This window comes from Rhinichthys klamathensis, unplaced genomic scaffold, assembly GCF_029890125.1.
Source record: "Rhinichthys klamathensis goyatoka isolate OS25496 unplaced genomic scaffold, OSU_Roscu_1.1 h1tg000244l_1, whole genome shotgun sequence".
In the NCBI taxonomy this organism is placed as follows: domain Eukaryota; kingdom Metazoa; phylum Chordata; class Actinopteri; order Cypriniformes; family Leuciscidae; genus Rhinichthys; species Rhinichthys klamathensis.
Window position 1 is genome coordinate 85,001 of NW_026606766.1, and position 14,016 is coordinate 99,016.

Below are 14,016 nucleotides of genomic sequence, written 5' to 3' on the forward strand. Positions count from 1 at the left end.
ACAATATTCATCTGCTTTACTGTTATTTCTGAAACATCAGCATTGCGAATAGATATTTTTCAGCTGTGTTGAGATTTGGATTATTCTGGTTATTAATATTTTAATTTCCTCTTTGTTCTTCACAGGTTCAAGAGACAAGCATCATAGGAAAGTCCACTGAAGTATAGCCCATCATGTATGTTTATGCTGTAATCATGCATTTTACCGTATCATGCATTATATATGGAACACTATCAATCCTGTGGAACTCTAAATTAAAGTTTATTTTTATTTATTTATTTTGGTGGGACTGAGTAACATTGGTTAATTCAACTAACTCGTAATGGTTAAACCTACAAACCTGTGTTTTACTGTTTTTTTTATTTTTTACTCATTTTTCTGTTTCAAATTAGCTTTGTTGGAGAGGCAATAAAACAAAAAAAGATGTGTAATCTTTAAAGAAAAGTGCTTTGATAAAATAAATGTCTGGTCTTCATGAAATAATATGAATGGCTCTCAGTGGAATGATTCTAAATGAATTGTTTTATAATAAGAAAGTGATGCATCCAGTTTATGTGACACGCGCTGCAGAAATAGACAGACATGTTGTGGTTTTGACACTTTTAGAGCAAAGACAGCAAAGCAAGCATTTTCTAAAATACCATATCTTACATCTTACAAGCATTTGCCTCGAGCTACCAATTGTCAGTGTCAGTGTTACACAAGCAGTAGCTGGAATGCGTCCAATTTCTAACAAAAGCACAGGTAACTAAGATATATCTCTTAAATTATATGAACAAATGAATACAAGTGGATATCAATCAGATAGAATAAAGGATAAACATAAGTGAACTAAATACTTAAAAATATGATGGAGGTTATATGCATGTAATTAAAGGAATAGTTCACTTAAAAATGAAAATTCTGTTATCATCTCACCCTTTTAAGTTGTTTTAAACCTGTATGAATTTCTTTCTTCTGCTGAACACAAAAGAAGATATTTTGAAGAATGTCGTAACCAGACAGTTGATGGAGCGCATAGTAGGAAAAAAATACTTCTACTACTACATTCTTCAAAAATATTTTCTTTTGTGTTCAGCATTCATACAGGTTTGAAACAACTCAAGGGTGAGTAAATGATGACAGAATTTGAAATTTTACGTGAAATATTCCTTTAATAAAGAGAAAAAAATCATATGCATAAGAAAATATGAATGAAGAAAATCATCATCACAACCAATGACTGTTTGGATACACCAAGTAGCAAAAAGAATCAAACTTATTCTGTTAACTTTGAATGAAAGTGATCACATAGAAAAACAGAGCAACTCTATTGCAAAATATCCTGTGAAAACCACAGCAGAAATTTGCCAGAATTGACCTGTCTGTCTGTCGTTTGATATCAAGATTTCACATTCCTTACTTCTTACTGATGTGTGTGCTGCTGCTTGCCCACCAAAACCATGTCACTTCCTTGAGGATGTTATTCTGCAACTATTATTACAGGACTGGCTTTTGTTAGTTAAAGGGATTTAAAAAAAAAAAAAAAAAGCTTTAGGAAGACGGTGGGCAATGTGCATTTAAGTAGGTAAATATAGGAGGAATACATCAAAGTCAGTTACAAAAATGTCCTTTATTATGTTGATAATAGCATGCTTTATAGTAGAAGAAACACCTGAAATAATTTTTAATGAATCCGATTTACTTTGTAAGTTTTTCATTGTAGCAGCAGGAGAAATTACAAAACGAACATCCACTCTAACCAAAGCAGGAAAAAAATGATTAACTTGTGATTTTGATTAAAGTTGAAATATAATATTATTTAAAAACGATAAAATAGTGAGGTTAATACAGAATGCTTGAGCTGGACTGTAGGCTTCAGGTGTGTTACTGTCCGCGAGCTCTTGCACGCGCGTGGGCGTGACCCTCTGACGCTTCGTGCCGCCGGACAATAAAGACGCGCATGAGTCTGAGAGCGCGCACACAGTGACTGTCACTGACTGAACACACACACACCGCTGGATCACAGAATATCAGCCTACATTACAGTATTAACAACATGGGTAAGTGCGTTTCACACTCTATTCATGTTTATAAACTTTAAGATTCTATGAATGAAGTCATTTTTGTTTTATATTTTGTTTTAAATCTGTTTTGCATAACACTATAAAAAGTTAACTTGTGCAGCAGTTGCCAATATGAATTTATTTATTTATGATCTGGCCTTAGTGCAACCTAACGTAGGCTAATGCAAAATAATTATGTAATCTTAAATAATATATTTAAATAAGCCAGTAAATTTGATGTTACCACCATTTTAGGTTACCTGATGTTTACATGGAGTGCATGTGTCCTACTTTCATTAATTCTCATTCATTTATTCATTAATTTAGTGTGTGTGTTTGCACGCTCCATGATGGGTCAATCACATGTTGATTGTTTACAGCAACTACTGTATTTATTTGCAGTCTTTTCATACCATATTGGTTGCGAATGTTCATTTTCTAGCAGTTTTATTGACTGTTGTTCTTCATCACCCCTAAGGAAGCTGAGATGTTCATTTAAGCATCTCTGCTCTGTGTGAACAGTGATTATTTTCACAGTTTTGGGGTTTTAAATGGCATGTCATGAGTGGCGGGTGTGGTGTCTATTTTCCTGTTTGCTGTGTACTGTAGTTTCCACAGTATGTAAACGTTGCAGTGAATGAGGTTCTGTAGGACGAGCAAACATGATGTCTTAAGATCTACAGACAGCTGTTTACATGCACTCCACTAAAAATATTTACCAATGATTAAAATAGTACACCAGTGACCCAACCATAAATGGAAAAGTACCGCAAAGAATTTCATAAGGGAGGAGAGTCAAAGACTCATTATTTATCTCACCTACTTAAAATCTTCTTTCACTTGTTTGTTGTTCTGCTATTCATCCGGTCACTTGTTCGTTTAAATGCAGACAGATGTTTTTGAGGCTCGCTATAGTTTATCCTGGCAGACAGTTCAGTCTACATACACTCAGCATATCACCAGCATCAGTCTGAAAGCTAAACAGAGGCGTGTAAGCCAGCAATGACACACACACACACACACACACACACTGATGGAGGCGGCATCTCTTTAGACCAGGATTAAAGATTACGACAGAAGGTTTACTGAGAGAAAACAGAGAACACCCCACTGCGCACATTCCCCATTAAACACACACACACACACACACACTTTCTATCTGGCCTGAGACTAATTTTCTCACCGCAGGGTTGGTTTACAACGTACTAAAGAGAGAAACTTGATCCGCATTCCCATGAGTCTTTGTGAACCTTCCTCTTTGTCTACTTTCAGATAGATAGACAAAGACTCCCCAAACTTTACTACATTAATATCACTTAACCCAGATGTTTAATAAAGATCAATCACAATTTTGTAGGTATTATAATGATGTCATTGCAGAAATTCCATCTCATTATTACAATATTTGTTGTATTACAGTTTACACCCCAAAACACTTCAGGGCACAAATAAAACACTGTTTAATGACATTATAATAAGGTTCATTAGTTAACGTTAGTTATATGCATGAGCAATACATTTGTTACTGTATTTGTTCATCTTTGTTAACGTTAGTTAATACAAATCCAGCTGTTCATTGTTTGTTCATGTTAGTTCACATTGCATTAACTAATGTTAACAAGATTTTAATAAAGTATTAGTAAATGCTGAAATTAACATTAACAAAGAAATGCTATATAAGTGCAGTTCACTATTACTTCATGTTAACTAATGAACCTTATTGTAAAGTTTTACCAATATATTAATTATAAATAAAAATTTCAAGTAATTAAAATGTAAAAAAAAAAAAGCATAAGGAAAGGATGAATGAGAAATGATAAATTGAGGTGATCTGAACTGAGAGTCAGAGGTCAGTGAGTTCAGACATGTCTCAGTCAAGTGTCCTTGAAGACGCATCTGTTAAACATCAACATGCTTCACATGAGCTGTGCATTCTTCACCAGATGCTCTTATTAGAAACATTCATGCAGACCTGAAACACACACACAACAGATCCAGCACTTCATGTCAGTGTGATCCTGGATCTGTGCATTGTGCAAAAACTTCACATTAGACAAGAGGTTCCCAGATACACTGAATCATGGCTTGATTGTTGTGCTTTTTTATTCGTTTGCTTACAACTGACACACTTATTGTGTCTTTTACAGCAGGGAAAGTAAGTGAAATTCCTTTTTTCCCCAGTGTGTTTTCCCCCTTAACTTCACCTTTAATGCGGTCAAGCCTCGCCTTCTTCAAGTATGTGCAGAATGTAAACAGAGCTAATAGGGAATTTAAGCTCTTGTCTCCTAAAGGCTATGGATGGTACTCATAAATGATGGTCAGCAGGAGGTCAAGCAGTTTGCTCTAAATCTGGTCACTAATGAGTGCAGAAACCAGGCGTCAAGGTTTGTATTTTTAGAAGAACCTTGGAGTGCCATGCATTATGAGAGTGCTAATATATATATATATGCTTTTCACAGCCCCTTTTACTTCTGTAATTTGATAGGTCATAGTAAATCTGGATATTTAAAGAGGCATGTAGGATGAGTCTTAGTTTAATCCATTGGGAATTGATTGGATGGTGAAATGTGTCGCTATAAATAAGGGTTAGATGGGGTTTTGTCAGCCAGATGGGGTTGTCAACTAGAGCTGCATCATTTCGGTTATTTCACCTATACAAAAGGATATATAATTCAAGTCATTTGTTTCATTCAATGAATCAGCGTTTTTGAATGAATCGGTTGAATGAATGATTCAATGACTTAGTCATAATAACAGTCGCTTGTTTCTTTCCTGAATGAAGTGTTTTGAATTAAGCTGTTGAACGATTGAGACTCATGGATAAATGCAGTACAGTATCTTATCTCTACTTACTGGCAAAACGATTTAACATGCAAGAAGAGTCACTGTAAAATCCACAACACTAATACACAGACGGACAGTTTGTCTTGAGCAAACATCAGATTGGATTGGAGGATTGTCGTATAAACTTGTATAATGATAGTTTTTTTATCGATAAAGCTTGATGTGTGTGGTCATGTTCGTGCATGGAGAGCTGTATAGATCTCGATCCTCTGTTCATCCAGCTCTAGACATCGGCACCTGGGATCTGGCGTGTAAGTTCAATAACACGGACCACCACACGGAGCTGAACGGCACGGATCGGCTGATCGTACGGCGAGGACAAGCCTTCACCGTTAGCCTGTATCTGAACTCTGGCTCTTACCAGCCTGGATCCAGTCAGATGCACATCACTGCAGAGACAGGTAATGTGGCGCAACGGCTCAGGTGTGTGTGTGTGTGTGTGTGTTTACAGAGGCCGAGGAATTTAGAGTGGTTTTTTGAGGTCAGGTTTGAAAAAAAAACATCAGTGACTGACCAGTAACCACGTTTGTTAGTACCAGGGAGGACTTATATCATCTTTGTAAGCCACCAATGTTTATGAAATTGTTGTTTGTCATAATAATCCACTCTTCCCTATCTCCACTTCCCCATATTGTATTATGTAGGAAGGAATTATTTCAGAAGCAATTGTTCAACTGTTTTATTTTCCAAAGAGATCAAGTTCTTTATTACAGATCAAGAGGTTGATGTTGAGGATGAAGGTTAACACTGTCAGGGATCTTGTTGGACTTTTCCATGTAATATACTCTGTGATGTTAGAGCTGAGAGGAGGTGCTGGAACAAGAGATAACATTACTGGGACAGCAGTGTGTAACCGACAGGAAAAACTCTGCTCAGACTCAGATAACTCTAATGTCAAGAAAACGAGACCTTCTGGCTTGTTTAATGGAATTTGTGACGAGATATCGTAAGTTATCATTAGTGTCAAGTACAAACTAATACAAGTACAAACAAACTGTTGTGATGTTTTTATTTTTGTTTATGAAGCAACTCTGCACTGTGCCCAAGCAAAATTTCCCCTTGGGAACAATAAAGTTAACCTTCCTACCTACCTACCAAAACTATTCGTAGTGAACATTCAGAAAACTCTTTTTGTCTTTCTTAGTTGCATGAGCCAATGTATATATAAAAATCTAGTTCTAATAAGTGCATTTTGCATGCAGTGACACCTCTAAACCAGGTGTGACAGTGACAAGTAATGTGTCTGTCTGTCTGTTCAGAACTATGACACAGTCAGCCAATCAGAAGATTATTTTTTTAGTGTACAGGGGAAGATTTCAGAGTGGGCGGGGCTATCCATCATGATACAGCAGAAACCAATCAGAATGCACCGTTTCATGTCACTTGTCACGGTTGTGACTGGTTTTGAAAAAGTTTCAGATTGATGTGATAGTCGGCATGAAACAGAAGTTGCGCTCGTCTTTTCTTCTCTATTGTGACGTATATCCGAGTGAATCGCTTCTGGAACAAGAACAAATGTGGGCGGGGCTTGATTGTGTCTGTGAGGAATTGATTGGTTGTGGTTTGCTATTGGCTGATCTCATGTGAGTGACAGGTTATAGCCCCGCCCTCGTCATCAGAGAAGAGATGCTGCGAGATATTCGGGTAAGATATTCTGATTCAAGATTATTAAAACAATAATGATTTGCACGGATAAATCATTTAGAACAAATACCACAATATTTCACAAAAAACATTTGTCATCAGACAAGCATTAATTGTTTTCTTACACCCAGACAAACTGGGTGTCTCCAGTTCTTTCCTCACCGTTGTTTAAGTGACACTGTTGTACTGACGGGAAATAGAGAGCGAGGAGGGCTTACGTGGAATACTTCCAAGTCTGAGCACATGAATTCCAGTGTGTGCCCTTTAAACGCAGGGTCAAAGACTCAGCGAGATGTGAGATTCAGAGACCGATGCCGCAGCTCTAGACACATTCCTGACTGCCTTTAGGATACAAAGAAAGGGGATTTTGGTGAACATTGAGATCTATTCTCGTTCAAAGCGCTGACTGTATCTGTGAAGAACAATGTGAATGAGCTCAGTTCAAACACTGCGGACGGACTCCTTCACGCTGAATGTGGAAAGTTTGTCCTGCCGCAAAACAACATTTTATAAAGCGACAACATTATAGCAGACGCATTTTCACAGGATACTTTTAAGATCCCAGCTAAAAGTAAAACGTTCTCAGAACAAGATTCTCTCAAATATTCTTCCAGTAACGTTAATAGAACATTCGTTCAAAGTTATCTGGTCTTTAATTCTAAATATTAGCACAAAAACATAATACATCATTCATGAAACTTTTTTTTCTGAAATGTTTTAGTTTGGAGGTTCGTCTAACATTTTTAAATCTTACTACTTGTTTCAGAACATTTAAAAGTAACGTTCCCAAAATGTTAGAAGAATGGAATATTTCCTTAATGTTTACATAAGCAATATTCAGAGAACAATCAGATATAACGTTTTCATAACTTAATATAAATGTTAGCAAAATATTCATAGAACATATTTTTGTTAGCTGGGATTCCCCATCAAATAGATGATTTTGTGCCTCTGAGCTTGTTGTATTATGAAATATTATTACAATTTAAAATCAATGTTTTCTATGTTGAATATTTTGTTAAAATGTACTTTATTCCTGTGATCAAAGCTGAATTTTCAGCATCATTACTCCAGTCTTCAGTGTCACATGATCCTTCAGAAATCACTCTAATATGATGATTTGCTGCATTTTTGATTATTATCAATGTTAAAAACAGTTGTGCTGCTTCATATTATTGTGGAAACCGTGATACATTTGATTTTTTTTAGGATTCTTTGATGAATAGAAAGTTCAAATGAACATTTTCCCAATGAGCCTGTGTTGGAAGTTCTGTAAAGATTGGTCAGTCAGTAATGTGTGTGTGATGGTGTAGGCCCTCAGCCGGTGGAGCAGTACGGGACCAGGGCCGTGTTCGGTCTCAGTGCTGAGATCGACAGCTCGTGTTGGAGCGCTGCGGTGACCAGTCCTCCTGCAGACACCGTGTGTCTGAGTGTGTGTCCCGCGCCCGACGCTCCCATCGGCCGATACGTCCTGACGCTAGATGAGCGCATCCAGTTTGAGTTCATCCTGTTGTTCAATCCCTGGTGTCCGAGTGAGTACACACAGATGCACACACGCCTTACGGTTATAGACACAGATATCCTGTTCCTAATGTTAAAAGATGAGTAAGATCTCTGCGTGCTCAACCCATGATCTGACTCACAGGAGATGTGGTGTACATGGACAGCGAGGAGAAACTGGCGGAGTACGTTTTGGCCCAGGATGGCATCATCTTCAGGGGCGATGCCGATTACCCCGTCCCGTTAGCCTGGGACTTTGGACAGGTACCAACATGCACGATTACACATGTTCATGATCTCACTTCCTAAATGAGCTCTAAAGACCGTCTAACACACGACATTTTATCTACCTTGACTCCAATGACAGTGAAATACTTGTGTTCAATTAATTTAAAACCACTTTTCACATTGCAACAATAAATATTACTTATGTTGGTCTAAGTGTTTAAGCCCATGCCGAAACTCAGTCACCACTCTTCTGCATAATGGTAACCACAAAATCTCAAAAACATTACAGAAAGTCCTATAAGGTTCTAACACAACTGAACATTAAACTCTAACATTAACTACCAACATCTTTCTATTTACTGAAAAACATAAAATAACACTTTTATCCCTAAATTGACTCTCCTAATGCAGTCCCTTGCTAAGCATGCTGGGAACTACAGATCCACGGTTAACACAAATGATTCATGTAGTTTTCACACAAATGAATTAAGTAAACTTTAGTTTTTAAATATATTAGGTTGATTGAACAAAATGAAATTAAGTTGTAAAATTTTTTTTAAAATCATGTTACTTTAGCTTATTTGAATTAATTAAATTGAACATCGTAATTTATCAATGTACGCTTGGCATTGATAAAGGTCACATGTGATCGAGACGTTTGCCATATTTTTCAGTAAAATCATTGATTTTATCTCGCTTTTTTGACGTCTCTTGTCTTTGGTGGAGTGTGCGGACTCTCTTGAAGTGCCTCTCTAATTGTATTTCTGTTAACATTCATTTATATTTCAATTAACGTAACTTAACATAAAAAGTTTTAGCTAACGATAATCCAAATCACCCAAAAAAAATTAAAAAGCATAAAGAAAATAAAGCCTGTTTTTGTAAAGATGAATATATTTTTTTTGCATTGTAAAAATATGGCACATTAATTCATGTGGATCATTGAAAGAACACATTGAGAAATGTTGGGAAATGTTAATGTTGAGATCTCTGGTTTTTTTTAATGCAGAAGTCTAAGACATTGTTGAAATCTCTTCTGAAAATCTAGCGGAAACATGCGCGATTACGGATGTCTTTTCCTCAGGCCAAACATCTGGAAGCAGGAGTTTCAGAATGTGCCTTGCCATTTAATCTTAATTGCTCGCTGGATTTCATTTTATTTATTTTTTCTATGGGCATTTTAGGGAAAAAAGTACCTGTTTTAGTGAAGCGAAGTGTTCAAGAGTGCATTATTTGCACATGTTTTAATTGTGTCTCTGTTGCGTTTTGTCCTATAGTTCGAGAAGGGCATACTGGACACTTGTTTAAGAATCCTGGACATGAACCCCAAACACAAAAGGAACCCTGGGAAGGACTGTTCTGGGCGCCGAAACGTCATCTATGTCACACGAGTGCTCAGTGCTATGGTCAGTACACATAAACATAAACAAATAATAATTCATCACCATGTCCCTTTAGGGGATCTGTAGTTCCCTTTCAAGGGAACTCGAGCTGCGTTTGAGACGCGGTGGGAACGCTCTGCGTGATTGCGTCATGAAGCACGTGTAAAATCAGTCCAATGGAAGCCCGATACGTCATAGGTGACGTCATAGACCAGGAAACTATAAAGCACGCCTGAAAACAGACCGCGACAGCTTCTGTTGTCTTCAGCAAGCGCTCTCTGTGATTCTGTCCTTGTCTATTTATTGTTGTTTGTCAAGCCCAATATATATCTCTATCTATCATTATGGCGAGCAAGCAAGATTATAGACGTTGTGTTGTTCCCTGCCCTCGTTACATCACGGGTGGGGACACACATCAGCTTTTTGTTGCTGTTTGGGAGTGGAGCATGCCAACAGTCAGTTCTCGAGGGAGCTGACTGTGAGCATTGCGAGAAGCTGTCCGTGAGGACGCTCCGCTCCCGCCGGGCGTTCTTCGAGGAGGACGGTTCGGTTTGCGTTCCCCGCGCGGGTCTCTCTGTTGCCGAGGCACGGAGACGGCTCGCATTTCGGGGTTCGCAAACGGATCTGACAGCGGGGGTTGGGACGGGCTCCGCCCTTTCTCAGCTTTCACATGCCAGATCTAGTGTGCTGCGATTTCCAGTTCCGAGGAATTGGTATCGTTAGTGTTTTGTTCAAAAAGAAAGAGAACAAAACAAATACAAATCTTAAGAAAAAGGCAGATGTTTGAGTTTTCAGTGAATAAATAAGTCAGCTCATAACTCTGCTGAATAAAGAGGAGCTTTTAAAAAAAAAAGGAGGTTTTATCTAACTGTTGCCAGTTAGATGTTTACTGGCCAGCTGAACATTATGAGATTGAAAATAAAGAAGAGTTTGTTAGATGAACTATCTTAAAACAGGAAAACTCTGTATCTCTGCCTCCTCGTCGGGGACTGCGGTTTTTTCCCTATCTCCACACTGAGGTGTCGAGATCGTGGAATAAACCGGTTTGTATTTTATGTGTTTAATCCCCAGATGTCTAAATAGTAATGTTTGGGTATTAAGTATCATAGTATGACAGTGCCTCGGGTTAAAGAGACGCTTGCGAGCTTTCTCTCTCCCGAGTCGGCGTCATCGTTATTAACCCCGACGTTACCCACCAGCCATCTTAAATAATGAATAATTTTTTATTAGGCAGCGTTGGTGGGTAAAGTATATAAGGACATGGATGAATGTGAGGGGCGACTCTCTGAGGAGGGTCGCAGCGCTGCCAGTTCGGTTGTTTCCTGCTGGTGGCCGCAGAGTGATATATATCTAAGTTTTTTCTGATATAAAGATAAAGGAAAATAAAGATATAATTATGTCTGTTCTTCTGGACGCTCCGCTTTCAAGAAAACTAAGAAATAAACCATTCAGCGGCGTTCCAGAGGTTTCTTCCTCACCAATCTAATGTTCCTGAGACTGCAGGGCAGGAGCAGTCTCGGCCTATTGAGCTCCTCTCAGCACAAAGTGCAAAACAGAGCGTCGCCATTCGGGCTCCTCCGCAATTGAGGGGTACCTGGGTGGCGGTCGCAGTCTAGCCAGTTAGAGACATGCAAGATCTGAGGACTGTTTTATCTCTAAAATAGCTTTGACAAAGAAGAAGCCCTTACGCCGAGGCGATCAGGCTTCTAAGGGGTGGTCCCCTCTGGGGTAGGGACGGTTTTGAGAAATCGTTTCTCCTCAGCGCCCTTTGGGGTGCGACTCTCTGAGGAGGGTCGCAGCACTGCCAGTTCGGTTTCCCTGCCGGTTCGCCGTTTCAGGGCACCAAGGTGTCAAGTGTCCCCAAACGAGCCTTCAAATAAGAAAAAAGAAGAGCAGTCAGTTCGGTTTCCCTGCCGGTTCGCCGTTTCAGGGCGCCGAAGTGCCTGCTTTTTTCAACGATCCTCCGAGGAGGGTCGTAGGAACTAAGCTAGTTAGAGGTAGGCAAGATCTGAGGACTGTCATCATCTCTAATAAAGCTTAGACAAGAAGTCCTGTCGCAAAAAACGAGGCTATCAGGCTTCTGAGGGCTCCTCCGGGGCAGAGACGGTTTTGAGAAATCGTTTCTCCTCGGCGACCTCTGGGGTGCGACTCTCTGAGGAGGGTCGCAGCGCTGCCAGTTGGGTTGTTCCCTGCCGGTTCGCCGTTCAGGGCACCGAGGTGTCAGCGTCCCCATACGATCCTCCGAGGAGGATCGTAGAGCGGTCAGTTCGGTTGTTCCCTGCCGGTTCGCCGCTTCAGGGCACCGTAGTGACTGTTCAACCAAGGGACGGTTTTGAGAAATCGTTTTTCGTCTGCGCCCTCTGGGGTGCAACTCTCTGAGGAGGGTTGCAGCGCTGCCAGTTCGGTTGTTCCCTGCCGGTTCGCCGTTCAGGGCACCGAGGTGTCAGCATCCCCATACGATCCTCCGAGGAGGGTCATAGAATGGTCAGTTCGGTTGTTCCCTGCCCGTTCGCCGCTTCAGGGCGCCGTAGTGACTGTTCAAACAAATCCAGAGGCCAGTCTTGAGAGACTGGTTCCCCTAGTAAATTTCTGGCAGCGTGGAAACTACTGCCACATATTTCTCAGTGGGTCCTGCACACTATAGAAAAGGGTTTCAGAATTCAGTTCGGTTCTCGTTCGCCCAGATTTCTAGGGGTCCTCCTCTCATTGGTGGACCCCGAGCAGGCTTTGGTTATGGAGCAGGAAGTACTGTCACTTCTGCAAAAGGAGCTGTAGAAGGGGTTCCTCCTCCCAGCAGACAGCCATTACTTCATTGTTTCCGAAAGAGGATGAGGGAGGTTCCCGAGGTTTGCTTTCGGGGGCGAAGCACACCATTATTGGGTTCTTCCATTCGGCCTAGGTTTATTACCCCACACCTTTACAGTATGCGTGGATGCAGCTCTGGCTCTTCTGAGACTCCAGGGCATTCGCGTATTATACTACATCAATGATTGGTTGATCCTAGCTCAATCTGAGTTTATGGCAGTTCGGCATCGAGATGTCGTTCTGTCTCATTAAGGATGTTGGGGTTGCCTCTCAACGCCAAGAAGAGTGTGCTCTGAGGACCACTTTTCTAGGTGTAGCGATTCTCACAGCCGTATTGGGGTATATTTAGGCCAGTCACTCACTGTGAAACAGTTTCAGACTGGTGGGTCTCATGGCAGCTGTGTCCAACGTAATTACTTTTGGCCTTCTGCACATGAGACCCCTGCAGTGGTGGCTCGGGACCAAGGGGTTTTCTCCGAGGGGAAATATGTTTTCGCATGATCAAGGTCACGCGGCTATGCCTTCGTGCCTCGGTCATGTGGAAGAACCTTGGTTCAGGCCCAGTGTTGGGGGCTTCTTGTCGACGCATTTTGCTATCGATGGATGCTTCCCTCACAAGTGGGGGGCGATCATGAGTGGTCGCTCGGCGAATGGTGGACAACACACTGATGGTCTCGTATATCAGAGCAGATATCCTGTTGAGGCAGGGGCTGAGGCCCAGGGATTGGAGTCTTCACCCCGAGGTGGTGGAGCTTCTTAGGGAGAACTTTGGTCAACTAAAGTCAAGTCGACCTTTCACATCGTTTGTACAACGCTTTGCTCTATTTGGTTCTCCCTCACACATCCAGCTCCGCTTGGACTGGATGTGATGTATTAGGTGTGGTTGACGCTTAGGGTTGGGTATCGGTTGGGTTTTATCCGATACCAGTACCTACTCGGTATTTTTTAAACGGTTCCGGTGCTTAAACGGTTCTTGAAACGGTACTTAAGAAAACGAAACCGCACACACTTTATCAAAAAATAATACCCTTTTATTTACAGGGCCAAACTGGACACAATATTAACTTAAATATTTAAACAATATAAATACAAGTAACATATGGTAATAATAAAACCAATATAAAAAAAAAAAATGTACATTACATTTTACACATTTACATAATATCAAATAAAACAATATTGTATCAAACAATGTAATAATACTGGAGATTAATAGAGATTACTAGCAGGCAGAGCTGCCAACTCTCACGCATTGACCGTGAGACTCACACAATTGACCCTTTTCACACGCTCTCACGCCACACATCCATTTTCTCACGCAAAGAAAAATCGCGGACAAAGAGGACACCGACAGACAGGACAGAGAAGGTTACTTTTGATATGGAACAAATCCACAGCTGTCAGATTCTGTCAATATTTTTACGAGATTCACACAATAAATAACGTTTTGGCTCTTTGAAATGTGACAGATCGCTGTAGTGCGTCAGTTCAAACGGCACATGATACAGCAGCCTACAAATACAAATCCACTGCTTCTTAGCTACGCAGCGTTGAGTGAACCTATGAAA

At 40.3% G+C, this 14,016-nt stretch overlaps 2 protein-coding genes across 3 annotated transcripts in view; both read left to right on the plus strand.

Annotated features, from left to right (window-relative positions):
- quo (quattro) overlaps positions 1–483 on the plus strand; it is a 71,214-nt gene extending 70,731 nt beyond the window's left edge. For both annotated transcript variants that reach the window (XM_056266056.1, XM_056266057.1), the window contains exon 23: positions 126–483. In XM_056266056.1, the coding sequence (XP_056122031.1) occupies positions 126–167 (42 nt within the window). In that variant the 3' untranslated portion in view covers positions 168–483. The remainder of the gene's footprint in view (positions 1–125) is intronic.
- Positions 1–14,016, plus strand: part of tgm2b (transglutaminase 2b) — a 52,956-nt gene that overhangs the window by 21,392 nt on the left and 17,548 nt on the right. The window contains exons 2-6 of the mRNA XM_056266058.1: positions 2,000–2,042; positions 5,111–5,290; positions 7,847–8,065; positions 8,179–8,297; positions 9,539–9,667. Of these exons, the coding sequence (XP_056122033.1) occupies positions 2,039–2,042; positions 5,111–5,290; positions 7,847–8,065; positions 8,179–8,297; positions 9,539–9,667 (651 nt within the window). The 5' untranslated portion in view covers positions 2,000–2,038. The remainder of the gene's footprint in view (positions 1–1,999; positions 2,043–5,110; positions 5,291–7,846; positions 8,066–8,178; positions 8,298–9,538; positions 9,668–14,016) is intronic.